Here is a 27,870-nt window from a genome sequence, read left to right as displayed (position 1 = left end):
TTAAAAATCTATGTTTAATCATTGTGCAAATAATAATACAAATGTAACTACGTCCTGTTTCCTGATCATGAATGTCCAGTTCATTCAAACACATTTATGTAAAAAAATGGAATAAAATTGCTTCCTCCTTTGAAAAAAGGAAGAATGTAAATGAAATTATGTGTATATAAGTGTTTGATTGGTTTCACATTACCATGTATATTTTGTTGTCATTTATCATGTTTTTGTTTTCTTTCAGGGGATGAACGACCAACTAACACAGATAGTAACAGAAAACCCGTGATATTATCGCACACATCTCCCAAGCTGGTGTACCCAGTTAAAACAGTATGATCTTCAAGGATAGTTTCCAGACATTGAGAGTCACAACTAAAATTATACTGTGATTTTAACATGTGTAACTATACTGCACATAATGTAAATAACTTGTAAAGTGCTGTAAATAGCCAAATGGTGTATTTTACTATTGGTAGTGTTTATGTTACTTCTTCTATTGAAGAGAGAAATATTGCTTTACTTTACTCTGAATTCTTCTTGTTTGTTTATGTCTTATTAGAAATAATATATTTATATTTATGACTGATATATTAAGTTTTCATGATTTTAATGATATCATATGATTTTGTAAAAAGTTCTGTCTTACAATAGTTGTTAGGGCTGTCAACAACATGTATATAAATAAATTTCATGTTGTGCCAAAGTTTGAAAGAAAAACAGTTTTTGAAATATTTTCTTCATACTCTTGGATCAGAAAAGTAAGCATAGCATATATCAATGCAGTAGTGGTACCTTTATGCATATAATCCTGACTGTGAACAGAAGCATGGTTCTGAAAGGTTGTGTACTGCTCAGCATGACATAAATTTTGAAGTTTTTCCAACCTTATCTTCATCACAAAAATAAAAAAATATCAGGGACTTTTATAACTGACTATGTGGTATTGGTTTTGGTCATTGTTGAAGATCATACTGGGACCTATCATTGTTAATTTCTGTGTCAATTGGTCTCTTGTGGAATGTTGTCTCATTGGTTATCTTCTTTTGTTTTTAAATATAATGATCTTTTCATAGCTTTATAAACGAAATTACTACAATTTTAATGCCCTTCCTTAGTAAACCAAAGTAAAGTTGTAGATATAGATAAATTTTGTTGTTTACTTTCTCAAGTTCTGCATATGTATTTTGTGTTCTAAAAACTGAAATTGTATTTCTTCTATAGATCATTATTTATGAATGTGTAGTGATTGTTCCAATGTTAGCTACATTTTGACTCATGGTAAATATGAAGACCATGAATCTAATAGAGGACCATTTATTAGGCCAATACCTAACTTGCATTTAATACACACTATATCTTTATGAATGCAATTACAGTTGTATCAATAAAATAGTCATGTATATATACAAAGTGAGTGTTTTAAAGCAAAAACTTATAACACCCGTAGGTTAAAATTGTTAGTTTTTAGAAAATAGAAAAGGGACACCTCTCTTTTTTATTTCACACCAAAATGTTTACATATTTTGAAGGAAAAGAAAAAAAAACTTCAAGTTGTTTAGATAATCATGAAACAGAATTCCAAAATATACTGTCAGGTATAATCTCCAATTCTGTTTATTACTGTCAGAAAACTTAAACTTTGTCATATATGTCATATATATAGTTGAAGATGTGTATTTGTAAAATTGTCAATTATTTTATGTCAAGAGTTGTGTTGTATTCTATTATATAGAACAAAAAACAGATCTTCTCCTTGATTGAATGCATTTGATAGAAGTAACAAGTGCGACACAATATTGTTTAATGGGCAGTAAAAGATATTTTAATATTAGAGAGAACAGCCTAACATTTTTATTCACTATCTATATGTGTTCGTGTAAAACTGTTGTGCTTTCATTGTAAGGGTAATATTCAGGTAGAATGAAATTCAAAACAGTGTGGCTGTGGCCATTGATTGACACATTAAATTCATCCATTGACTGGGACAATTTAGGTGAACGTTTGTCTTGTAACGACCACTGTTCACAACGTACCTTCAATAGACATTTAAACTGTGGGGTCACCAAAGGTTTCTTAACACCTTTAATTATAAAATAATTCGAAAAATTAATCAGGAATAACCTTTATGTTTTGATTTATATAATTGATATAAATCAAAAGATCGTGTTATTTCTGATTGATTTTTCGAATTACTTTATTAAGGTGTTGAGAACCTTTGGTGACCCCATAGTTTAAGTGTCTTTTAAAAGTACATAGTGAGCTGTGAGCAGTGGTTGTTACATACAAATGTTCACCTAAATTGTCCCAGTCAATGGATGAATTTAATGTGTCAATCAATGGCCACAGCCACACTGTTTTGAATTTCATTCTATATTACAAATGTAAATATGTCAAAATATCTGTATATATATAATGAATATGAAGTGACCATTTTCTTGTAAATTTATTGTACTTTAATTGTTTGTGTTTTAATGAGGCTTATACAGCTATTTTAATTCTGTTTTGGAGATTTTCAAAACATTTATATTAAGAAATTAGAAATAAAAAAATTAAGAGTAAAATGCTGAAAAAATTGTATTTTTTATGACTGTTAAAACAAAGTCATAATACATGTAACACTGTCACTTTTTTTTTAGTTTTGTCAATAATAACACTACTATAATCAACTTAAATTATTAGAGAGGCAGGGAAAGCTTCTTTGAGAATTCAGACCCAATTTTCCTTTTTAAAATCTAATGCATTCTGCGTAATATTTTCAAAAGTATACATCAAAGCCTTGTCATTGGTTAAACCATCCTTAACAATTGAAATTAAACCAATGATGTGGGGTTATTTTCATTTTGGGGGGTACAAACAATAAAATTCCCCATAGATTCTGAAATGTCCTATTGACAACCATTTTGATATCTGTGATATTTTGAGGATCATTGCAACAGTAACTGTTGTGTATCTTTTTGTCTGTGGTTTATTCTGATATTGCAGTATTGTTGTAACTGGAAATAAAAATTAAGATAAGTCTTGGTAAATTTGGTCATGGCTATTAGAAGAAGGAGGGCATATTGTTCCATATATATTTTTTTTTAATTTCAATATACAACATCGCTATGGAAGACTCTGCTTTATATGTGTATATTGCACTTTTGTTATTTTACTTGAAACAGATTTTTTTTCCATTTAAATGTAGTTGATAAACTGATTTTTTTGGCAAAGTTTGAGGAAAAACAATTTGCAATAATTTAGGATAATGAAATGACAAAGGAGAATAGTTAGAAATTTTACAGATGAAGTAAAATAACATGTTGTGTAATATGTGTATTTCACCAAGATATAAATATTAGATTGTTTATGAAGGCAGACAACTTGGATTATTATAAATAGTGTACACTGTTGTAAAATGTACATAGCAAATAATATTTATTTTGTATATCTGTGTCTTATCTGTGATTGGTCAATGTTATCCTAAACAGAAATTATCTGTTCCATTAAATAAATGCAAAATATCATTTCTTACTTTTTTTTTTTACAATTGTGCAAAGAAGTAATTTTGATTGTTCATGTATATGGCCACATGTACAAGTGAAAGAATATGACATCAGTATTTGTTCTGCATCAAAACTAAGTTAAAATGATCAACTCTGCCAGTCATTGCCAAATTTAAACTGAGATGAATGTTCAGAATAAAATCATAGATACCAGGATTAAAATCTTGTACACCATATGTATGTTTCATCAACTGAAGATGCAATTCATGTTTGAAATTCTACCTATTTTATAAATCAACGAATACATAATGTTTTGGACCAAAAACATTTTTTTAAAATTAGAATAACACATTTAATACAGATTAAGAAATGTACTGAAAGAGAAATTCAGCTTATTAAACAACATTGTAAATAAAATTGCAGCTATTTCATCCCAAGGCATATTTTAAAAAATATATGTTTTTTTTTCTCACTTTTCCTGTTCAGTACCAGTATATCTGAACCTTGGGTTGTTTGTTATTATTTGTCTTGCTTTGCTTGTTGGTGGTTTATTTAATCTTTTATATTGTCAAATATTTTTGGTAATTTCTGTGATCCATCTTATACAGAATGTACTATATACACAAAATGCTCAGATTTCAATCAACTTTTTTAATGGTAGATAACTCTGTCTATATGAAAGTAAAAAGTGTGGTATGAATGCTGATGAGGCAGTCCTAATGACCATAAGAAGGTACCTTGAATATGTGATATATTATTGAAATTGACAGCTATCATGTTTACACAAAATCTGGCACCTACCTATAGACATTACTGTAAGTTTACAATCTCTTTCTCTTTACAATTTGTGTTGAAAAATATTTTAGAAATAAAATTTCTTAAATATGTAATTAGATATAAGATGTGGTATGTGCCAATGAGACAACTCTCCTTCCAAGTCGCAATTTGTAAAAGTAAACCATTATAGGTCAAAGTATGGCCTACAACACGGAGGCTTAGCTCACACCGAACAGCAAGCTATATGTTCACTATATATAGCAGAATTAAGCAGTTCTTGCATTTATAAGATGACACAAATTTTGTTTGTAGATAGTTCAATATCTGTGCACTTACTTTAGTTACAGTTAACTACCCAGGGTAACAGTATTCTATGTTACATGTAGTATGTTGAAAAGTTTTCAACTTACATTGGTTGTTGAGTGGGATATTGTTACTTTTCTGATGTAATTTTCAACACAATTGGCATATTTCAAAATACTAAAACGTAGTTTTCTTTTAGTAGCTTATTTAATTGTTGGGGCCATTTGAGGACAACCTGGGTCAAAAAATTATATTTGATGCTTATCTGTCAATCACATGACATTAAGGACATATGTATAGTCTTAAACAATCTGTCTCATGAATATTTTCTTCTAACTTTGTTTGCTGACTATTGTGGTAAAGAATTCACTAAGTCTACTTAAAACCTAATTGTATATTAAGCTATATTACATTACCAGTTATTATCATGGAGGTGAACATTCTTTAAATTCTATTCATTCCTGTGTCAAGCAATTCATAAATGACATATACAGGTACTAAGATATTCAAGTTAGAAAATCTTTTTATTTGAATAACCATACCTGACAGAGAAATAAGTCATTGGGTAAGTTGCAGAATGTTGTAAATGATAATTCAGTCTTTCTGTTATACCTGCAGTAAAGGACAAGGTGTTATTGCTTTTTAAACAAAATACAACTTAGATTGAAACCTTTGAAAATATAGCAATCTTCATCACTCTATGCTCACAAGCATTATTTTTTTTTAAGAAGTTAGGAAATCTTTCTTTAAAAGATAAAAATTAAAAGACTTCTGGTGTATGTTTGCAATATTTGTACTTGCAAAGTCTTGTCATTCAAATATTTTTTTTTACATATTTGCAAAACGAAAAATAGGCAGCTTGAATACATATATCTGACATCTGACCAACAAAATGTTGGAAATAATTGTACAAGAAAAATAAATGCAGCATTGTCTCAACAATTTAACAATCTTTCTCCAGGTTGATTGAAAATAAATATTTGATCAGGTCAATTGTGTCTGAGGAAATGTAACCTTAGTTCTGAGACTACTATATGTTATAGTAGTCTCAGCTTAGTTTTATAACAATAAAGTCCATTTTAATGATCTAAATATTAAACAGAAAAAATGTAACTGCTTGGCTGCTTGATCCAAACCAAAGAAATTCGGAATATGAATAAATAATTTTAGGTAAGTGAACCATCGACACATTTTTAGCTCACCTGGCCTGAAGGGCCAAGTGAGCTTTTCCCTCACTTTGTGTCCGTCGTCTGTCGTCCGTCATCTGTCGTTGTTAACTTTTACAAAAATCTTCTCTGAAACTATTTGGCCAAATTAAACCAAACTTGGCCACAATCATCATTGGGATATCTAGTTTAAAAAATGTGTTCAGTGACCCAGCCAACCAACCAAGATGGCCGCCATGGCTAAAAATAGAAAATTGGGTTAAATTGATTATCAGGTCTACATCTATCTGCCCTGAAATTTTCAGATGAATTGGACAACCCGTTGTTGGGTTTCTGCCCCTGAATTGGTAATTTTAAGGAAATTTTGCTGTTTTTGGTTATTATCTTGAATATTATTATAGATAGAGATAAACTGTAAACAGCAATAATGTTCAGCAAAGTAAGACTGACAAATAAGTCAATGTGACCGACATGGTAAGTTGACCTCTTTAAGAGTTATTGCCCTTTATAGTCAATTTTTAACCATTTTTCGTAAATCTTAGTTATCTTTTACAAAAATCTTCACCTCTGAAACTACTGGGCCAAATTAATCCAAACTTGGCCACAATCATCTTTAGGGTATCCAGTTTGAAAAATGTATCCGGCGACCTGGCCATCAATCCAAGATGGCCGCCACGGCTGAAAATAAAACATAGGGGTAAAATGCAGTTTAGGCTTATAACTCAAAACCAAAGCATTTAGAGCAAATCTGACATGGGATAAAATTGTTTATCAGGTCAAGATCTATCTGACCTGAAATTTTCAGATGAATCGGACAACCCGTTGTTGGGTTGATGCCCCTTAATTGGTAATTTTAAGGAAATTTTGCTGTTTTTTGTTATTATCTTGAATATTATTATAGATAGAGATAAACTGTAAACAGCAATAATGTTCAGCAAAGTAATATTTACAAATAATTTAACATGACCGAAATGGTCAATTGACTGCCTAAGGAGTTATTGTCCTTTATAGTAAATTTTTTACAATTTTCATAAAATTTGTAAATTTTTACTAACATTTTCCATTGAAACTTAACTTTTCAAGATTCAAAGTTTTATTTAGAGTCGATATTCAATAAACTGCATAACACAAGCTCTAGTGAGCTTTTCAAATCGACTTATAACAAAATACAATACACACATACAAAAGTCATGAAAACAACACAATTTTAAACATATAATGCATAGTAAGATATACTGGGCCAAGTTCATTATAGATAAAGATAATTGTAAGCAGCAAGACTGTTTAGTAAAGTATTAAAGATGTACAAACACATCACCATCACCAAAACACTATTTTGTCATGAATCCATCTGCTTCCTTTGTTTAATTTTCACATAGACCGAAGTGAGCGACACAGGCTCTTTGTGTGCCTCTAGTTTTTAAAAAGGTTTTCACACACAACAGACAAGAAACTATCAATTCACAAGAAATGATATTCATGCCAATTTCCAAGGTTATATGTTAACAGGATAAACTTAGAGAGATATGCAAATGATAATTTCACAGCTATCATTTAGATGAGGGGGGGCAAGGGGTTTATCTGTTATGCTGTTATGGGGCATTTTAATTCTTTGTTATCTGTTGTTCTGAAAATATATTTACTGTTAGCTGTTATTGTCTTATTCTTTGTTAGCTGTTATAGGACTATTATCTATTTTGTTATCTGTTATTATGAGAATCTATTTGCTGTTAACTGTTATTGAAAATTGGAATGTTAGCATTTTGACAGCCAATCTTCCGTAGAAATTGAAGATAATTGAAAATGATTGTGATTTGAATGGATAATAGTCTCATTGGCACGCTTACCACATCTTCTTACAATGTATATCTATTGGGGTCTTTCTACTGGTGATATCGGGTGGCCCTGTATTTGCAGAAGAATTTCAGTAACATACATCACATAAACATATTAAAATCAATTGGACCCAGGACTATTCCTGTATATATTATTATTATCCTTTGTAATAAATTCCGTTGTCTGTGAACATAGCATTTTGTACAAATTATAATTCACTTATTACTTGTACAAAAACTTATAGTATGGATTTTGTTATAAAAAAAAGCATTGGTACACCCTATAGATTTTTTTTATTCAATGACCACATAATAATCTTTATGCTGTACTATTACACCACTGTCCCTGATTAGGGGAGGATTGGACACCAACTAGCATGCTTAAGTTGACGCAGTCACATTCTGTATGTGTCTATTTCCAAGTCAGGAGCCTGGATTCAGTGGGTGTAGTTTGTTACTGTGTTACTAAGTTTCTCGTTCACTATTTTGTGGATAAATTAGGCAGTTAGTTTTTTCCTTTGAATTGTTTTACATTACTAAGTGGTATGGGTTTGAATTATGGCTTTGGGAATTATACAACATTTTCTTTTAGCATTTATATTATAAGTGCTACTCCCTCTCTTTTCATTTACATGAAAGAGAACCCTGACCACCATATTTTTAAAAGCTTTTTAACTGCTTCACATGGCGAAAATTGCAGCTCAGAAACCATTGATGCAAATAAAGATGTGTCTTCAGTTTAATTTTTCGACAAATACCCTTTTAAAAATCCTACAGCTTCTACAATGCTGTACCCAAATTTTCCATATTCTATAATTTCACATAAGATGCATGATTGGTGTTTCACTTGGTGTCATCCAAATTTTCACTAGGTCCAATTTCTATTATACTATCAGAATTGTCACTTGAGTCAATTTCTATTATCAGAATAACTATAACTGGCATGTGTGTGTCAGTAACATGCCCTGTCTCCACTGATCTGGGTATTTTTGTATTTTATAAGTAAGTTTTATCATGAGGTCATTAAATAAAAAAAATATATTGTGCATCAATGTTTTTTTTTTTTATTACTTGTAAAGTACAAATGTATATATATTGCTTTTCAGAAATAAAAAATCTAAAAATCAAATTGATAATAAAGTGTCACTGGCTGCACTACTTTCAAAAATTCAATAAAAAAACCTAAATCATTAAAAATTGATCCCTCAAATGCCCTAGATTAAAAATATCCGTATATCAAAAACAGAAACTAGTTATTTCGTTCAGAAAAATTCAACATCAATACTATAACTTATTGTACAAGTTACGGAAAAAAATCAACCAAGGCAGAACTGCCTCAACGGCCGAAACGTCTTGTTTACACAAATTACATTTGTCTAGGTCCATACCACAAGTTATATACTAAGATCTACGAGTCATCTACTGGATTGGTCCTGGACAGATTTATTTTCATATTTCATTTACTGTTATCTGTTATTGTCCCTTTTCAATTCCTTGTTATCTGTTTTTCACCAAATCAATTCACTGTTTTGCTGTTATGGGGACCCCCCTTGCCCCCCCTCTTAGATGTTACTTTTGTAGGACCAAAAATATTATATGAACTGGACCGTTGCAGTTTTATACATTATTATTTCTTGGTATTAAGATATTCTACATTCTGGCTCTAAACGGATTATCTACCCTTTAGTGCTATATAAATTCTAAAAAGTATTATTTTCCGTTTCTATAATAATTGAAATTATTATTAATTTATTTTTATTGTATAATTTTTACTTGTTCACACATTTTGTTGTTATTTACCAACTTGATAGTTTGGCGGATTCGAAACTAATTTGACTCACTCCACTCAAAAGATAAACATGCGGACGTCTCCTTGGGGACGTTTACCTCTATTATAAACTGTAAGTGGTACTGGATCATCGGTATTAGCTATGATAACGTTAAATACATACGACATATAAGTGTCTTCGTATTCCATAAAATTCCAGAGACATGACACTTTTCCTTATAGAAAGACATATATTTTTTGTATAAAAACATGAGCAAACCTGTGTTGGAAAAATATACATGTGCATGGATTATTTATCACAGTTTGGAGCTTTAAAGGTGATGAAAGTTTATAGCTAATTGTGTGACCATGTTTACTTTGATGTTAAACTTTATTGTATATGTAAACATAACTTTTCACCCTTTCAATAGATGTTGAATTTGAGAAACATTATTAATCTTTATTTCAAACACTAAATAGCTTTCAAAGTTTGCGTTAAAACTTGATTTGTTGCAAAATTTAGCCACTGTTTGAATGTAGGCTGAAGTAAAAAAAAATAGTCTGTACACACAACAAGTGTTGATCAATGTTGCAGTTTTAAGTGGTACACTTTATAAAAATCCATTTTCTTTTTCCTCTTTTAAAATAGGGGGTCATCATTTCTTAAATTCACATAAGGCAAGTGATTTTTTAAAATTATATTTTCCTTGAATTTTATGCATCAAGATTAACAGATTTATTATTTAAAGGAATTTAAGTGAAAGAAATATTTATAAGGGGGTAACTCTGCAGTGATATTGTTTGCCTTAAATTAATGGAGAATACATGTAAAGGCTTTTTCCCCTGGAGAAAAATCCCAATTTGAAAAAAATGGCTTAAAATTATTCCCAAAAAGACAACTTTTTTCCCAAACAGTGCTGTCTCAGTAGTAATTGTGCATGAATACAAACTGAAAAACACTCATTTAAACCATTTTCATTCCTAAAATGACTATATGTGCAGATTTGAGGGTTTATTTATGTATCATCACTGACAATAAGGGGTTGTAATATTATTTCAAATGAGGGTTTACCTCTCAAAAGGGGGTCTGCAAATTGAAGTTTCAGGCAAATTCATCTTTCATTATAAATTTCCCAATTTGATAAAAATGATGCATATTCCCAATAAAAAGGGTAGAGGTAGTTTTGAAAAAAACCAACAATATCACTGCTCTGTCATGTCTGTTTTTATGAAAATTTGTGTACATGCACTTTATATTTTATGTTATTGATGTGGTCATAATTATCAATTAACTGTTACATGTAGAATGGTTAGCAAAACTTTGAACTTTTCTAAATGCTTCATTTAATTTTTATGAGTACAAATTTTATTGGATTTTGGAAAAATTGAATATTTGATTTTCATGGTTGCTGCATACAAGCTTATAAAGAATTCCTGCTTCGTTTAACATTTAAATTTGTGGTTCACATTTTCATGCGAAATAAAAAAAAAATGGTATCTAAAAAATAATACATGTAATTAAGCCATGGTACATTTTTTGTACTTAAGATTTTCCATCCTTGGAAAGTATTTAACTCTACAATGTACCTGTATTTCTCTAATTTTTGTGCTGCATTGTATTTTCACATTTCATGAGCGGTGTGAGAAAAATATTTCTCATCACTTATGAAATATCTGTTCTCAACAAATGATTTAGACATGTTAGATTGGTTAAATTTAATTATGATGTTTAATTTTATTGATTTAGTCTGAATTTCCTATTTTAATGTCATGAAAAATCGCAACAGTGACCAATGACGTCACAAAGAAAGAACACAACTTTCTTCAAATGTTTGAAAGGAAGGAAAAATCATTAAAAAAACAGATTCCACCACTATAACTTGTATATTTCAATATATCTCCACTCTTAACAGTTAAATTTTAATCATTTAAAAAGTTTGACAAGCCTGGCGCTTTAAAAATTTAACTGTCTCAAGTGGAGAAATATCGTAACATACTTATTGCAGTTATGGAATCTATATATTTAACACAACCTTTTGGATTTTTTTCCCCCATGTAGAAGCATACATGTACCTTGTACATCTTTTTACAAAGTTTGGAGCTACATGTACATGCATTAAAGATATCTACATTGTGAGTTTTTTAATTACTCTTTCAAATATATCTGATAATCTGAAGAAAAAAAAAACATGTGCATGCTAATGATGTTACTGCAAATGCAGCATACATTTGTACTTTCAAATTTTCAATTGAAATTGGCAAAATATACCTATAAATGTATAGCTATTTATAGCATGAATGTAAAAGTATAGAAAAACTACCTGTTTCAACTTTGATCTGCTATTTAAGATGAATTCCAGCCTCAAATTATTTTTTGAGGTAATGATAGCTGTGAATCTTTTAAGTTATTTACTGATACTAAAGTCACTAAAAGTGTCTGCACTTTAAGACATTTCAGTACTGAGCATGTACAAAATGTATAAAAGTATTCAAAAAAAATAAATATTTGATTTGTCTAAAGCTGTGCCAAATTGAGCAGAATAATAAATTTAAAAGCATAAAATGAAAATAGAATAAGTAAAACAAATTAGCAAATAATGATTAGTTACTAATAATTGATTTATCATCTGATACTAAATTAAATGAAATGAGTAATTTGTAATAATAATATATATATACATATGACCCTTTGTATGTCACTGGAATGAAGGGTACTTACTTTACAAATAAAAGTATGTATGATATGTACATGTATGTATATGAATATATATGTTCATTTTGTATATATAAAAAACAGATGGTTTTAATTTGAATTAGTTTTTTTTCCCCTAAATTTTTAAAGCACACATGCAAATAAAATTCGCAATATATTTCATTACTGTGGATACATAATATTTCGTGGGTACCAATTTTCATGGATTGAGGAAAACTTGCATTTTGGTAGTTATTTTAGTTTGTGGTTTTGCAAATCTCTGCATACAAAGCCTATACATGCTATAGAAAAGTTGTAATATGTGAACATTTGAAAACACTTGATCGCTTGAACACACAAAACCCACCATAATTGGTATTCTATGAACAATAATGAATCCACAGTAGTCTGTATCGTGTTGATATTGCAGTAATTCTAAATTATCAATGATTCAGTACATTCAGACATTATTTATTATACATGTTATAGATTTAGACACCTTTATATAACTGTTGTTCCAAATGATGTATTGTTTACTTTTTCATTGATTATTATTTTTCCATGGATGAATAAAACTGAAAACATTTAAATAATTATTCTTGATTTGTATTTTTCAGCGACAATGAGAAATCAATAGTCACCATGCTGGAGGTTTGTCAGTATAATAGTGGAATTTCTGCAATTACAGAACCAATGAATGACGGTGTCATAACTATCAACGGCAACATGAAGCATGCTTCTGCTGATGTTGAAGTGTATGAATTTAATTTAGGACAAGCACAACAACTTAGATGTGTTAACCGTAGTAAAGCTACCGTTTGTGGAGATTGTGAAGCATGTATCTTAAACAACAAACTATCAGACATCAAAGAATGGTTCCCAAAACTGGGAGATCATTCTAAGAAACGACTTATGCTTGGACTGCTAAGGCGATTTCATAGTATCGATCTCTTACATCAGCTTGTGACATTATTACACCCTATGATGTGTAAAGATTATACATATGCACGAAGTCGTACATGTCCAAGTCTGAACACAGACTCTTCAACTCTGAGTTCTGACCGTGCACTATCTACAGATAAAGTAGAAGATAATATTAGCTGTTACTGGCAATGGTTTGAGAAGACCAACTATTGGACCAAGTCTAACTTTGCCTTTGCTATTCTACAGATGTGTGACAGTCACCTTTTGCACACATTAGCATCACAAGCTCGTACATTGCTGATCACAGAAGAAAAGGCTGCTTTAAATTTGGAAGGTTTGTAGCACATAAACATCTTGCATACATTTTGTTTTCATTACAATAGGAAATGTTAAATTAGAATATATATATACGTGTTTGTATCACTAGAAAAACCAAAGAGCTATCAAGCCCGCTTACTGTCTATTATGCCTGTCAACAGCTATTATTATTGACTAGATCGATTTTATAGACGTTCTACATTCAAAATAGCTGTCGTATTTCAAAGTTGCTGTCAATCAGTTATTTTTGCCGTCTGCAGTTAAAATCGTCTTTCCGCTCGGCAGATTTGACCTTTACCTTTTAATCCCTCTGATACCATCAGATAACGACGGTCCTTTAACAGACGTCCGTTTAATTGAGAAGTTAAATCTCGCGATCGGTATTGTGAACGTTGCTTTTAATTTAAAGTTTTTGCAATTATACATATATAATGTTCATGATGTTTAAGTGGTATCTTTCAAATTAGTACAAGTTATTATATATATGGTTCGGAAGACTTTGAAAAATATTCGGAATCGGTAAAATCATCCTAAAGTTTTAACACCATTTTTAAATTCATAATTTTAGTACCTTGACGATTATGTTAAATTGTTTCCCCCAGGCATATACAATCAACCTTGTGAATTGAGTTCACATCAAAGGAGATTGTCATTCGACAAGTAGGAGAGTTAATTGCTTAATCCAGGTGAAAAAGTTCTTTGATAGCGGCGATCCTTTTTTGATAATAATGAAATGTTCTAGATTCGTAATGATATTAGTATTGAAATGTTTCAAATGAATTTAAAATTATAAATTGTTAATTATGGAATATGCATTTTTTACCAGTCAGGAACCATGATAGCGTATAGTTTGTTTTCTTTGTCAAACAGAAAAGTGGATTTTTAAATTATTTCCACTTTTAAATTTCATAATTGAGATTTGTCCGACTGTAAAAATTTACCATAGATTCGTTTTCAATAGCGTAATAATCAATTAGAATATAAATACAAATTCCGTTGCCGTATTTACTGATCATCGTCTTTTCTTGATTTTAGGTGTCTATTGAATGGTATGTGAACAATAAACAGGCACGTGAAATTTTGTCAGATATCTAATTATTATCCGACATATAATTCTGCAATAAAATGTATCTGTCCAAATTTTGACAGAAGAATAAAATGCCTTGTGGCATTTGATTTTGTTCAAGATTTTTATTCACATACCTGTCTATTTGCATGTTAATAGTTTTGTTCATGTTCGATAAAATTTCCTTATCTAACCAGGAACATATATATTCCCAGATCTAACACATGTTTTTTTATAATTTCGGGGTGAATGAAATTTCCTTTAACAAAGTTGATTTACCAGTATTTAGTAAGGTCTCCATCTCATGTTTATAAGCATACGCATTGTGAGTAAAGTTAATTCACAGAATCTGTGTATTCCTTCAGTAATCCCCAATTTTGATTGCGGTTTTCTTAAAAGAATCAACCTATTGTATTTGAAAAAGTACGGTAATTGGACAAAGTTGTTGTTTTACTATTCATATACGCATGCTATGTTCTGTATCGTTTTTCGGGGTTGCCAGTATGACCAAGGAGATTATATGAGAAGGTCTCATATAACTTCCTTGGTATCATATATTAATTTATTTTAAAGTATTAGTTCGTGTTCTAAAATTTTAATAAATTTCAAAATGTACTACTTTGAATCCTTTATTATTCACCTTTCTTAATGAAAAAGATTCATTTTTACCAAGGAGGTCATATAACTTCCCTGTTTTTACATTTAATCATTATTTGAAATATATATAACATAACTTTATATATCAGTATCTTAGACTGCTAGTTCTTCACGTAAATTGCTAACTTTTAATCTAACTATTAAAAATTGCTTATAATTAAATTGAATGGGGTCAAGCTATTTTTTCTTTTATTCCTTAAATTTTATTCTATTTTACATTTTGTTGTACCGTTTTATATCTCAGTTAAAGAAGATTGGTTTTGTTAAAATTGTTCTCAAGCTGTCAGTAGTTTTCTTTTGACTTTATCGTGTATATATGTATATAAAGAAGAACATCAATACACTAGTTGCTAGCCGCCAGTGGTGGATTAATTGGCACGTGTTGAGGAGACAAATTGGAAAGAAACAAAATGAATGATTGTCGATAGTTTAACGTCCAGTGGCAAATATTTCATGCATGTTTCACTGGACGAGGATATCAACTGGCAGAAGAATGAACAAATAAAGTGGAATGGTAAAAAACAAATACGATATAGCAGAGACATATAATACAATATGTCTCTGGATATAGTAATATGGAAACGAATAAAATATTTAAATGGTTTACATGGTGCCCCCAGGCATACGAGGTTCTGGTCCGCACATACAAACAATTTCTTAAAAAATGTGGGCCCCCCTCCCATGTTTTAAATAAAAATTGTCACGCGTAAAATGTACATTATCATGTAATTTGAAAATTATCCTTATTTGTATACAATTAATTTGGTTTATAAAATTTATGAAATTTAATTACATTATCTTAATCTATAAAATCTATAATCCCTATTTTTGATGAAAATTTAATAATTTCATGCACGCAATTTTATACATCTTAGTGGTCAACAGATGTAGCTTGACCTTTAACTTGACATTGCTCAGTTTGTTCGCCTAAAATTAGCTGACACCAATTATCTTCTTGCACGAGAATTTCATACGGCGGCAAAATTCATGTAACAGTAAACTTAGGTGACTTTACTAAATGACCGTGGGAAAATCAATTCAGTGTTACATTCCATGTGTAATAATCGAGGCTCTTGAGGGCCCATTTGCAATTAATTTATGAAAGTCTAAATTATAATCCTTTTTCAAATACATAAAAAATGTCTTCTTTAACTATTTATATTTTATTACTCATAGTTATTAAGATATACACGTCCATGAACAACAATATTCATTACGGTGCATGTCGTGGAGATCGTACCAATTATATTCAATTATTATTTTAACTTATAAATCTCTAAAAGTTACAACAAAAGTCGACTGTGTGAGTTGCTAAGGTAGAGTTCCAAGTTAGTGAGCTATCTGCGGACTAGGATGTATTTTTTAAAAAGGCAGGAGGAGCTAATTGAAAAAAAGGCAGAACAGAGATACGACTAAAAAGAATGCCGGACATTTACTTTTATTTCACCCCAACCACCTTTTTTAAAAAGAAACAATTATGTGGTAGCCCCCTTCTGAAAGTCGAGTTGTGAGTTACAAAAACATTTATACCTTCTCTAATTTTTTAAATTCCTATAATATTTAAACAGTCGTCAGAGTTTTCAGGTTTACTTCACATTTAAAAACAAAGCATGCGTGCGGTGACCTAAAGTTGTTAATATCTGTGTCATTTTGGTCTCTTGTGGACATATGTCTCATTGGCAATCATACCACATCTTTTTTTGCATGAGGTTGGGTACTGGTATTTTGATGGCCGGTTTTAAAAGAGTTGTTTGAGACTTGTCTTTACTTCCTTTTGACGATAAACTTCTATCCAAGAATACAAATCTTTATTTTCAAGTTAGTAAAAATTATTAATACTTTACCCACAGCATGCCGAAAAAAAGTCCATGTATGCGTAAAATACGGATGCAATATTTGCCACTCCACTTTCAGATATCCCAATTAAAGATGTATACCAACATTATCAACATTAAACATATATTTGTACCTATTTAAAAAAACTGCTCAGTAGATTTCACCTGCCAATTAATCTTAAGCTGTATAAACTAATACAACCGTACCATTGCAATCAACATGTAAATAATGTCTTTTACAATTACCAAGAGACATTACACACAGGTGTCAACACATGTATAAATTTACATACCGACCAATAAGTTGTCATAAATCACGTGTGTGGACGCTGACCAGTATCAATAAACGGCCAGTTTAAGAAGTCAAATCAAGCTGTGATTAACTTCTCTCTATAGAAGCAGATTCAATAGCAATAAAATCTTGTTCGAAAAAACCTGAACCTGTGAACAGTATATCTATATATGTTCCTGCCTGAATTGCGGGGGGGGGGGGGGCGGGGGGAGGTACATCCGGTAAGCCGGCTCTGAATTCAAACGTTATATCGAATTAATATAAGCAGAAATAAACACGCCTAGTCAATCTCCTATTACTTCAATTTTTCGATACAAAGATTTTATTGAAAATGCAGTTATGTTGAAATGATCTGCAATTACCCTTTTTTTATATTTTATATTTTTTAGAGTTTGTGATAATTTGCAAATTACTTATATCAACCAGAGACATATATGTCTCTGTATCAACGTATGTTGCAGTAAATGGTATTGATCTATGAGCTTGTTAAAATTTACGCACATCATAGTGTCATTGTGGACAAGTCTACATACATATTATGCATATAAAAAGCAGGACCACTCCAGACGTCTCATGGTTTGGTGTATTTCTTTCGTTTATGCACATTACAGTTGGTCCGAGACCACAATTGACGTCCCTTTTACAAACATAGTCCCTAGTGTTGACAGTGGGTTACTTGCCATAAATTTTTATACCCCTTCCAAATTTATTTCTCCATGTGTATTGCCTCAAATTACAAGTAGGGGTTGAAATAACACTGAAAAAAAATTTGGTCCAGAAGTTTAAAGGAAAGTAGCAGGGATCTGCATGGCCTGTTTAACGATGGAGCCCCGCCATCGTTCAAATGTCTTGCGCCATCGTCAAATGACTCGCGCCATCGTTAAATTGTCTTGCGCCATCGTTAAATTGTCTTCCGCCATCGTTCAAAACTTCATCGTTTTTTGTAGCCCGACGCCATTTTTTTTATCAATTATAATCAAATGCATGTAATTGCATAACCCTTAGGCTTTTTATGTTATAATCCAATACAGTTCTAACGCCTGAGGGATATCCGGATTAAGATCGCTAATTACTTGTACCTGAGCTTGTACAGGTAGATCAACAAACCAAACAGGAGAATACTATCTGAGGATAGACGATCCATTTGTCGAAGTAATCAACTAAGTTTCAGCAAATGATTATGATCATTTAGATTAAATAAATAAATTAATAAATTAATCCAGTTACAAAGAAAACAGTTTAACAAGTCGAACACGTGCTTTATTTTGACTTACGCAATCAGCATCCCCCTTTTTTAAGAAGTACAAAATAAGACGCAAAACAGTAAATATTATTTCATCGTAAATAACTCGAGTACTGCTGTAACGATAATTTAGAATTACTTTAAAAGTTTAAAAGTAAAAGCTTAAATATTTCCTGTAAAGAAATATCGTATCTAAATTCCGAATTCATTTCGTATATTACAATCAAATTGATACATCCGCGTTTCCGGTTTCTATTCAGACTCGAAAGATGCATGTTGCACAGCATCAATTTTTCCAGATAGTCATTAAAAACCTTTTCATTTGTCGACGTTTGCTTTACAAATCTCTTTAACCTTTTACATAACCCGTACGAATTGTTTTGTTGTTGCTGCAAATCAGCCATACCGGTAATGGGCTCTGAATTTGACAGTGTCCACGAAAAATAAGCTCCACATTAGATGATTTTTAACCCCCATAACAAATTACAATTACCAAAAATAAAAGAAATCTGCATGGGGACCTTCATGACAGCTTTTGGTCATTCTCGACTAAGGGGGGGGGGGGGGGGGGCCATGATGACTTGGCATTTGAATGGTTAAAAACGGCAATAAATGAAAATATTGATACTTCTAATTCTATAATAAAAATTCAAATAAATATAATTTAAATAAGCAATGAATTAGCATTTTCACCATTCCTTGTATGGAGGGATAAAATACTTCCGATCGCGCTACACTGTACAGCGTAGACAAGGTTTGTAATGGTGAAAGTTCCTCCATGGTTCAATTTTCATCCATGGAGATCCCTGAGTAGTGATTTGGTCCAGCTGAAAAAAGGTTTAAAATTAGCCCTTCGGAAGCTGTCAAAAGATTTCAAGACGACCTAAACATTTTAGCATTGTCCATATTTTGAGTTAGAGCCGATGAAGTTTTCTATAAATTTAATATAATTTGTCCCCAAAGTAGTACAACACACTAAAAGTTTCTTTGAGAAAGCGCAGGTGGGATTTTTTTATTTTCATTTATGTTCTAAAAGAAAAACGAAATAATTGTGGTCTCGGACCAGTTGTTTCAGAGGTTATACTTGGCCCAATAGTTTAAAGGGAGAAGATTTTTATAAAAGTTAATGTGGGACAGACGACGGACGCCAAGTGATAAGAAAAGCTAACAAGAGCGGGAGACATTTCCGGTGTTCTGGGATTTGACAGACTACGAGAAATGGACGTACGACAAAACATTTTAAATAAGTTCTAGTAGGACATAATTCGGAAAAGAGAACATAACGTAATATATGCATAAGTTGCGGGTGCAGAACTTTTTATAAAGGAAGGTGTCGCTTTAGTCATGCTTCAGTGATTCCCTATAATTATAATCAAACAAACTTTTCTCACTAAAAAAGGGGGGCGGGATCCGCCTATGTACTTTTACGGTGTCAATCCTGGTATTTTGATTAATGGCGATAAACACGTTACCCAATCTCGTGACAATATTATACCCTAATAGGATTGAATATCAAAGGAAGTAACCCATCGAAGATATAGGGATTGTGTTTCTTCTATTAAAGAAAATTCAGAGTTGTTAATTAGAACTATTCAAATCAAGGAATGAATGTGGTATACGCCATTCTTGTGCATTATGAAATAGAAACTACAAATATGACCACATAAGTGATAAATACTGGTCACACAGATTGGCAATCTACGGTAGATGAATTAATTGAGGAGAAATATGTGAATTTTATGCATATTTGGGTTATCAAATATCAGATATCAGCTGGGTATTGTATATTTTTGTATTATTTTTAACAAGAGGTTACATGGTCCATAACGGCGTCTTCTGTATCTTTTACAAAAGTATATTTGACTAGTCTACTACATTTATAGAATAATGAATGGAAACAGGGAAAATGTCAAAGAGACAACAACCCAACAAACATAAACAAGTCAACCCAAGTCAACCCAAGTACACCAATGCACATGCACAACACAGCGAGAAAGTCCACACCAGAGGCTGTCCCGATCAGGCCCCGAAACACAGCGTATCGAAAATATGGACGCAATTCTCAGAAACATTTAGATGACCCCCCCCCAAAAAAAGCATACAAGACCAACAAAGCCTTTCAGCGTTCTTGACTTTGGACGGACGCAAATGCGACTGGATTAAACAGATTTTATGGGCGCTCAATCGAACCTTTAGTCATTTCATTTTTGAACACAAACAATGTTGAGTGTCACGGTCAAATAACAAATGTTCAGGGGTCCATAAAATAAATTGTTTCTGCAACTGTCTAAAATTTGCAAATGAAACACCTCATCCAAAACATCTAAATATAGTCTTAAAGAATACGAATTTTATATGTTGTACACTATACTTCTTATTGTTGTCTTCGTAATAACCATATATTTGGATTTTACACCAATAAGATTATTTGATTTTTGCCCCAAAGAGGCCTCTCTTAACGAAATCTGCAGAAGGGGTATTTTACATATATGTAAAATAGTTTAGTTGCTACCCCCTTTTCCGTTAACTATGACGCTGCAAGCTATGGAATTTAATAATAATTACAGCTAGTTTCCTAATCCTTGTAGAGTACTTTGGAATGCGTGCTTGCTTTGTTTGTAAAAACGTAAATTCGAGCTTAACATTTAAAATTGACATCTTCAAACAATTTATAGGCAATTAAACTATTTTATATATTCTAATTACAATTGTACAATATAAAAACAAAGCAAGCAAGCTAACCAAAATATTGCTTTACATGCATTTGGAAATTAGCTGTAATAATTTCAAAAGGCTATTTGTTTCTTCACAAAATAACCATACTTTGCGTAGTGGTTATATAAGCACCTCTTTTTTACGAAACTAGGATGATGTCCAAACAAAAAAGAATCAACAATATAGTAAATCATTCTATAAGCAAGCATCATAAATTGTTAGAGATACACCATTTGTTTTAATGGTTTTCCTTATTTTCACGCACACCTAGCTTTTGGCGTAACTCTCGACCCGACTTTCGTAACTCGCATCATAACTTTTGTTTTTCTCAACTCGATTCCCCGCAACAAGTGAATTTTCATCTCGACATGCAACATAAGTTCATTTAAATGTTTTTCGTATATATTTTATTTGATACCAATATTGACTTAATATATTACTTCCATGGTCTTATTCGTCTACATACTGTCAGTCAGTCAGACTCACTTGCGGACAAACTTTTCACGTTCTAAAATTATACATTAAAGTAGTATGCTATACAAACAATAAGTTTAACTTTATTATTTAAACGTTGATCTGGAATCAATTTTATTGAAAAATTAAAGTCGCAGAAATCTTGAGATACTATCAATGTGGCATTATACACAACACAATTAGCGCACATAGAAGACTTGTTGCGACACCTAACCTATTACAGGTAATATACATGTAGCTGTCGGTAATTCGAAAATGTCGAGGAAAACTCGCACTAAATTCAAATAGCCGGAAATGTCAAGGAAGACTGATTTCGGGGTGTTACTAATTACAATGACTTTAACTAATCCGAATAATTCAGTCGTTCATATTACGCTGATCCACGATAACCTCGCAAGTAGGAGAGGACCATTTCGGGGAGTGACCGAATTATTCGGATTCACAAAATAATGATGTGTATAGCAAGAGACTTGTGATTTTTTTTTGTGCTAATAAATATTATCTAAAGTATAAATTAAACATTTTAAAACCATATAATTTACATATGTTTTTTTAGGTATGATATAGTTATGCATGAACTTATTTAACGAAGAACAAATATTGACATAGGAATAACTGTTTTCAGATGTATATGACAAAAACAACATAATTAAATTGAAGTCGAATTTCAGGGTTGAAAATTTGTAAGGGTTCTGCGGAACCCACATATCTACGCTTGCCAAGGATTACGATCCACTCCCGTTTTCTCCACGTCGGCACCGTGGAGAGAACGGGAATGGATTGTAACCCTTAGCTAACAAAGACGCGGAACCAGTGTCTCGCCTACTTTTGCTGTTAACAAAAATGACGAAAAAAAATCCAAAAAAAAATTCCTCTCGATACTATCTTTTGATTGTCAGAAGCTTCTGTAAAATATAAAAAAAAAAAATGTGGTATGATTGCCAATGAGACCTCTGTCCACATAAAACCAAAATAACACGGACATTAACAACTATAGGTCAACGTACGGCCTTCAATAATGAGCAAAGCCCATACCGCATAGTCGGCTATAAAAGGCCCCAATATGACAATGTAAAACAATTCAAACGAGAAAACTAACAGCCTAATTTATAGAAAAATTAACGAAAAAAAGAATTGTATCACATACACAAACGACAACCCCTGAATTACAGGCGCCGGACTTGGTACAGACACATACATAAATAATGTGGCCAAAGGGTTTGCTCATTGTTGAAGGCCGTACGGTGACCTATAATTGTTAATGTATGTGTCATTTTGGTCTTTTGTGGATAGTTGTCTCATTGGTAATCATACCACATCTTTTTTTTTTTTAAAGTTTGGTGGAAATCAAAGATAGTTTTTATCAGAATTTTAAAAACTTTAACCACAGAGTGAATATTTGCGGACGAAGCAGACGGAATGGAGGATCGCTATGTTTCGCGTTTTCATCGTAGGCTCGCCAAAAATGGGGCTAGGCCTTTGCTGATAGAATATTTATTTCAACTATGGATATTTATTACAAGCGCTGCAATCATCTTCACTTTCCATGCCTCATTTTAAGCCCATTTTTATGGGCATTGTGTATTCTGGTCTGGAGGTCCGTTACGGTCTGTCCGTTCATTCGTTTCTTTTTCCCACCGTCTTCCCTGCTTCAACTTAAAAACTTTGGTCGTGGTTGTTTTTGTTGTTTTGATGTCAACCCAAAATCAACTTGAAACTGAGTACACATGTTCCCTGTGATATGATCTTTTAATTTCAATGCCAATTTAAAGTTTTTTACTCCCATCTTCACGGTCTACTGGTACTGAACATAGAAAATTATAGTGCGGATGGGGCATCCGTGTACTATCACATTTTCTTGTTGTTTATGTAAAAACAAAGATTTGTACAGCAAGCTGGACTATGTAAAAAGTAGTTGTTGTTACGTCTTGCATTATTAAATTTTGTTTTTATATTTTTATCCAAAATACTCTCGAAATTGATACCCATCTTTATTTTCGGACGGCCTCTTTATCTGGACATGACTCTATTGTTTTCTATCGTCAACGGGTTGCGGAGGGTTTAATGTTTTTGACCCGTCCGTCCGTCCGTCAGTCCGTCAGTCCTGTTTCTTGTCATCTCAACTCCTCTCAAACCACAGAACAGAATTTCACGAAACCTTTTCAGATAATAAGGACATACTATGCAGTTGTGCATATCGACGGGAAATTGCGATTCAATTTTTTTCTAGGAGTTACGCCCCTTTGAACTTATTTACTTTAATGTAATACTGCAACAGTTTGTCATCGCAACCCCTCTCAAACCACACAACAGAATTTCACGAAACCTTTTCAGATAATAAGGACATACTATGTAGTTGTGCATATCGACGAGATTTTATTTCTCAAGTGAAAATATGAAGACGTGGGGTATATGAGCGTGCTCACAAAGGTTCTTTAATTTTGTACAGGTTCAATAATATGTACGATAGCCGACATACTTGACATGCATGCATGGTATAGTTACCACTGAACGCATATAAAACAAATATTAGTAACATACTCAAAAAAGAATTTTGTAATATATTAGCGATTAATTATATGAGTGGCGAGGTACAAGTTATAATCTTTATAGAGAAAAGCTCTCGGTTACAAAGAAAACAATACCATGGCAAACAAGATTGTATGAAATTTGGGCTAGAAAAAAAAATCGAACTTATAGCTCGGTAATGTCAGATAACAACGAGTATGGTTTTTCTTTACTTTTTCCATATGATAGCTAATGACAATAGTAGATGCACTTGGGCAAATATCAAACTAGTCCCGACTATGAAAGAAATATTTGCCACTGGACGTTTTAAGCATCAACAATGTAATTATATTTAAAGTATACAATCCGCGTTATAAAATCTCTGTATTTGGCTTTCGACACATACAAAACTTCTTTTTTTTTTATTTAGCACCGAATTCATATTTTAATGCATTTTACAAAGACGGTGATAAAGACAATGCTGCAGGTTGCTAAAAACTTTCATTTTGGGCAGAGAGATCTATGTTTTACATAGACCAGTTTAAGTTATCTCTTCATTCAAGGGACTTGTATATAATTGGGAAATATATTGAAACTGAACTGAATATATTGATATCCAAATAACATTGTAAATAAATTATGAAAAAAATCATGTGTTTGATTTTCTACGATAATTTTGTCTTATTTGGTTAAATGGGAATTTCTTTTCAATCTATCAGATTTAAACGCTACTTTGTGTTTGATTGATAAAATACATGAGAATGAGAAGCAGGATAAAATGTGTTACATATCAGTGAGAACTAAACAATCAAACACAACATAAAACAAAATAAATGTAACCCCGTACTCAGTCTATCCAATAACCAAAAAGCAAGGTGATCCCTAGCGTTTTCACTTTACAGTTCTTGCATAAAAAAAATCCACTTTTATTAATATTGTATTTCAATATCTAGGCCTTCCTTAATGCATTAATGTCAGTTAATTATCATCATCTTCTCTTGTTTTACCATGTTTTCTTCTGTACTGCAGTGACTAACCCTTTACGACCTGACGTGAAGTATTTTCCGCTAGACTTATTAGCTAGAGAGCTAATTAATTGAAAACAGACAAGGCAAAACCTATGCTGAATGAAAAGGCAGTCATGAAATTCCAATATGTATATTTGTATTTTTAATTAAAAACTGGACTTGTACTGTACATAAGACGGGACTGACCTGTCACCACGCCTGTCACCACGCCTGTCACTCGTATGCATACGATGATCTGTAAATGTTCTTGAAGTCGTCTTTTTTCGGACACCAATTTTGTACATTGAGTGTTGGTTTTTTTTAGAATGACAGAAAATTTTCAATAATTTCATTTATTTTCGAATAAATAATATATAAGATCTTGTTTATTTACAAATTGATGCCCGCAGTTGTATTTTAAAAAATAAATCGCTCAATCGGCTGATTATCACCAAAGAGAATAATGTATGGTCAGTAATTGTTCTGACGCAGGAGCGGATCCAGAATCTCGTTGTCTGGGGACACCATAAATCGTTTCTATATTTCTATATCTTTTTTTATTTCGTTATACCGGTACTATTTATCTTAATATTTTCCTGCCAATTGATCTGTATTATAATCGTCCTTAACATATATCAAATATCTGCCACTGGACGTTGAACAACCAAGCACTATCCATGATTAATCATTATGCTCTTTATAGTTCATCACCTCTATTCTATTATCTATATTGTTTTGGTATCGCTCCCAGACTTACTTGTTGGCACATTTTTCTTATATCTGTAAATACCTTCAAATCCTTATAAATGATGACCTATTCATATTCTCATGCATGTATGTTGTGCATGGTAATTTAGAAACATAAAATATAACTGGATGCTTGGGCTTTAAGAGAAATGTATAAGTCCAAGAATGTGTTACAAAGTAGATCTTCTGAAAATAAAATACATTTCATTAATGATTATTTATGAGGAAATGTCAATTTATTTTTACTGGACCGGGAGGTAAGATGGGAGACAGTTGTTAAATAAATTGAAAATTGTTCTCGAAAATAAGAGAAATACGACGTTCGACATTACACATACAACACAACCATAGAAAAAACAACAGCAGAAGGTCACCAATGTAGCGAGAAATTCCGAAATTACGTTACTTGTGGTAGCAAGTGTCACTGTAGGCGAGAGTACCAAACTAGGATTCGGAACAATAATACAAATAATATCAATTTGTAAAACTAAAAATAAAGATTGTGATAAGGTTTGTTTAAATTTAACCCGCATGATCCAACAACATGTATGATCAGCTCGTACTAGACCGTACGCGTATACACATACGGTCCGACCGTACGCGTATGGTCGGACCGTACGATTATATACGCATACGGTCCAAATACTCTGGATCATAATCACATTTGATTTGTTTACGCTTGGTAACTGAACATAAACTTCACTGATTATTGTAACATGATTGAAGAATATACGTGAATGGTGTGAGAATGCAAAAAAAAAATATTTAACAGCAATACACAAGTTGGTTTTGGTTGAAAAATAAAACAATATGTGCATAGTAAAAAAATACAGGCCATCGATTTATGCTTGACTACATGACACACAAGTGCATACTTATTTAACATATATTGTAGGCCCGTCTTTCTGGAAACTTTAATTTTTAGTCCATTTTCTCTATTAATTGGTACTTTTCCTTTATACATAAAGTTGTTGGACTATTATTCTTTGTAGTTAGTGTTTGATAAGCATTATGTTATAATTGCATTCTGAGGAATGACTAAATTCTATATTTCTTTTCGGAAGTGATGAAGACTGAAGTTTTTAACGGCTACACACCTTTTAAGATTTCAAGATTTTATTTGAACACTCAGACACAGATACATGTGTAACATGAGGTCATACATAATAGCATTATATAAACATGACGAAGTAATTATGTGGTATCAATGACAGAGTATAAAGATATAACAATAACATACAACATGGTTTTTTTTAACATTTTCAGAACATATTTGCAATGTTTTTGATAAATACAGAAAGACGTTTATACAGTTGTACATTACATATTGAAAGAAGACCTTCCATTTTTTTATAATTAGGGTTCACTGTGTAATAGCTTGGCAGAAACTTTTCCCTTAATACAACAATATTTTGATAAGTACACTTAAATAACAAATGAAATTCATCACCAATATTACTCTTACACAAAGTACATATTCTATCATGCCTCGGGATATTTTGCCATCTGCCTGTTTCTATAGGCAGACGCAGATTTGAACACCTAAAGTGTGTAATCCAAAGCCTGCAATATTCGGGAAGTTTTAGCAGATATGTTTCTAAAGTAAAATCTTTTTTAAATATTGAGTAGAATTGACCTCGTGATGAATTTTCAATATTACTAAACCACTGTTGTACAAATTGATCACAAAGTATCTGTTTTAAGTACATTTTATCACAGTAGCCTATTTGATTGGCAAAAATATATCCAATGCCAGTATCGTTTAATATTGCTTCTATACAATTTACCCATTTAAAGGTGTATTTAGATTTAGGCCTTAAACCAAGCATCAGTCTATACAATAAACTGCATAGTTTTGATTCATTATTTACAATTTTACACCAATATATAATCATTCTAATTTTCACCTTTATTTCAAGAGGAAATCTACCCAATTCTCCGTACACCATAAAATTAGGCGTAGTGTTTCTAACTTTCAGCGCCCTTTTGCAGAATTTCAAGTGAGTTTTTTCGATAATTTTCAGGTTTTCAAAGCCCCAAACTTCAGAACCATACAGTAAGATA

The 27,870-nt window shown here is 31.8% G+C and overlaps 2 protein-coding genes across 7 annotated transcripts in view; both read left to right on the top strand.

Moving 5' to 3' along the window:
• The window catches only part of LOC139488074 (Golgi-specific brefeldin A-resistance guanine nucleotide exchange factor 1-like), a 59,671-nt gene extending 56,168 nt beyond the window's left edge, over positions 1 to 3,503 (top strand). For 2 of the 5 annotated variants that reach the window (XM_071273418.1, XM_071273419.1), the window contains exon 38: positions 239 to 1,541. In XM_071273418.1, the coding sequence (XP_071129519.1) occupies positions 239 to 283 (45 nt within the window). In that variant the 3' untranslated portion in view covers positions 284 to 1,541. Of the gene's footprint in view, positions 1 to 238 lie in introns of all 5 variants that reach the window. The other 3 variants (XM_071273415.1, XM_071273416.1, XM_071273420.1) reach the window with 2 other exon arrangements.
• Positions 3,504 to 9,372: 5,869 nt separating this feature from the next.
• LOC139488073 (F-box and WD repeat domain containing protein 10B-like) overlaps positions 9,373 to 27,870 on the top strand; it is a 44,351-nt gene continuing 25,853 nt past the window's right edge. Inside the window, exons 1-2 of one of the 2 annotated variants that reach the window (XM_071273414.1) lie at positions 9,373 to 9,461; positions 12,638 to 13,278. In XM_071273414.1, the coding sequence (XP_071129515.1) occupies positions 12,663 to 13,278 (616 nt within the window). In that variant the 5' untranslated portion in view covers positions 9,373 to 9,461; positions 12,638 to 12,662. Of the gene's footprint in view, positions 9,667 to 12,637; positions 13,279 to 27,870 lie in introns of both variants that reach the window. The other variant, XM_071273413.1, reaches the window with a different exon arrangement.

Source organism: Mytilus edulis, chromosome 9 (genome assembly GCF_963676685.1).
Source record: "Mytilus edulis chromosome 9, xbMytEdul2.2, whole genome shotgun sequence".
In the NCBI taxonomy this organism is placed as follows: domain Eukaryota; kingdom Metazoa; phylum Mollusca; class Bivalvia; order Mytilida; family Mytilidae; genus Mytilus; species Mytilus edulis.
This window is presented reverse-complemented; position numbering and strand designations above follow the sequence as displayed.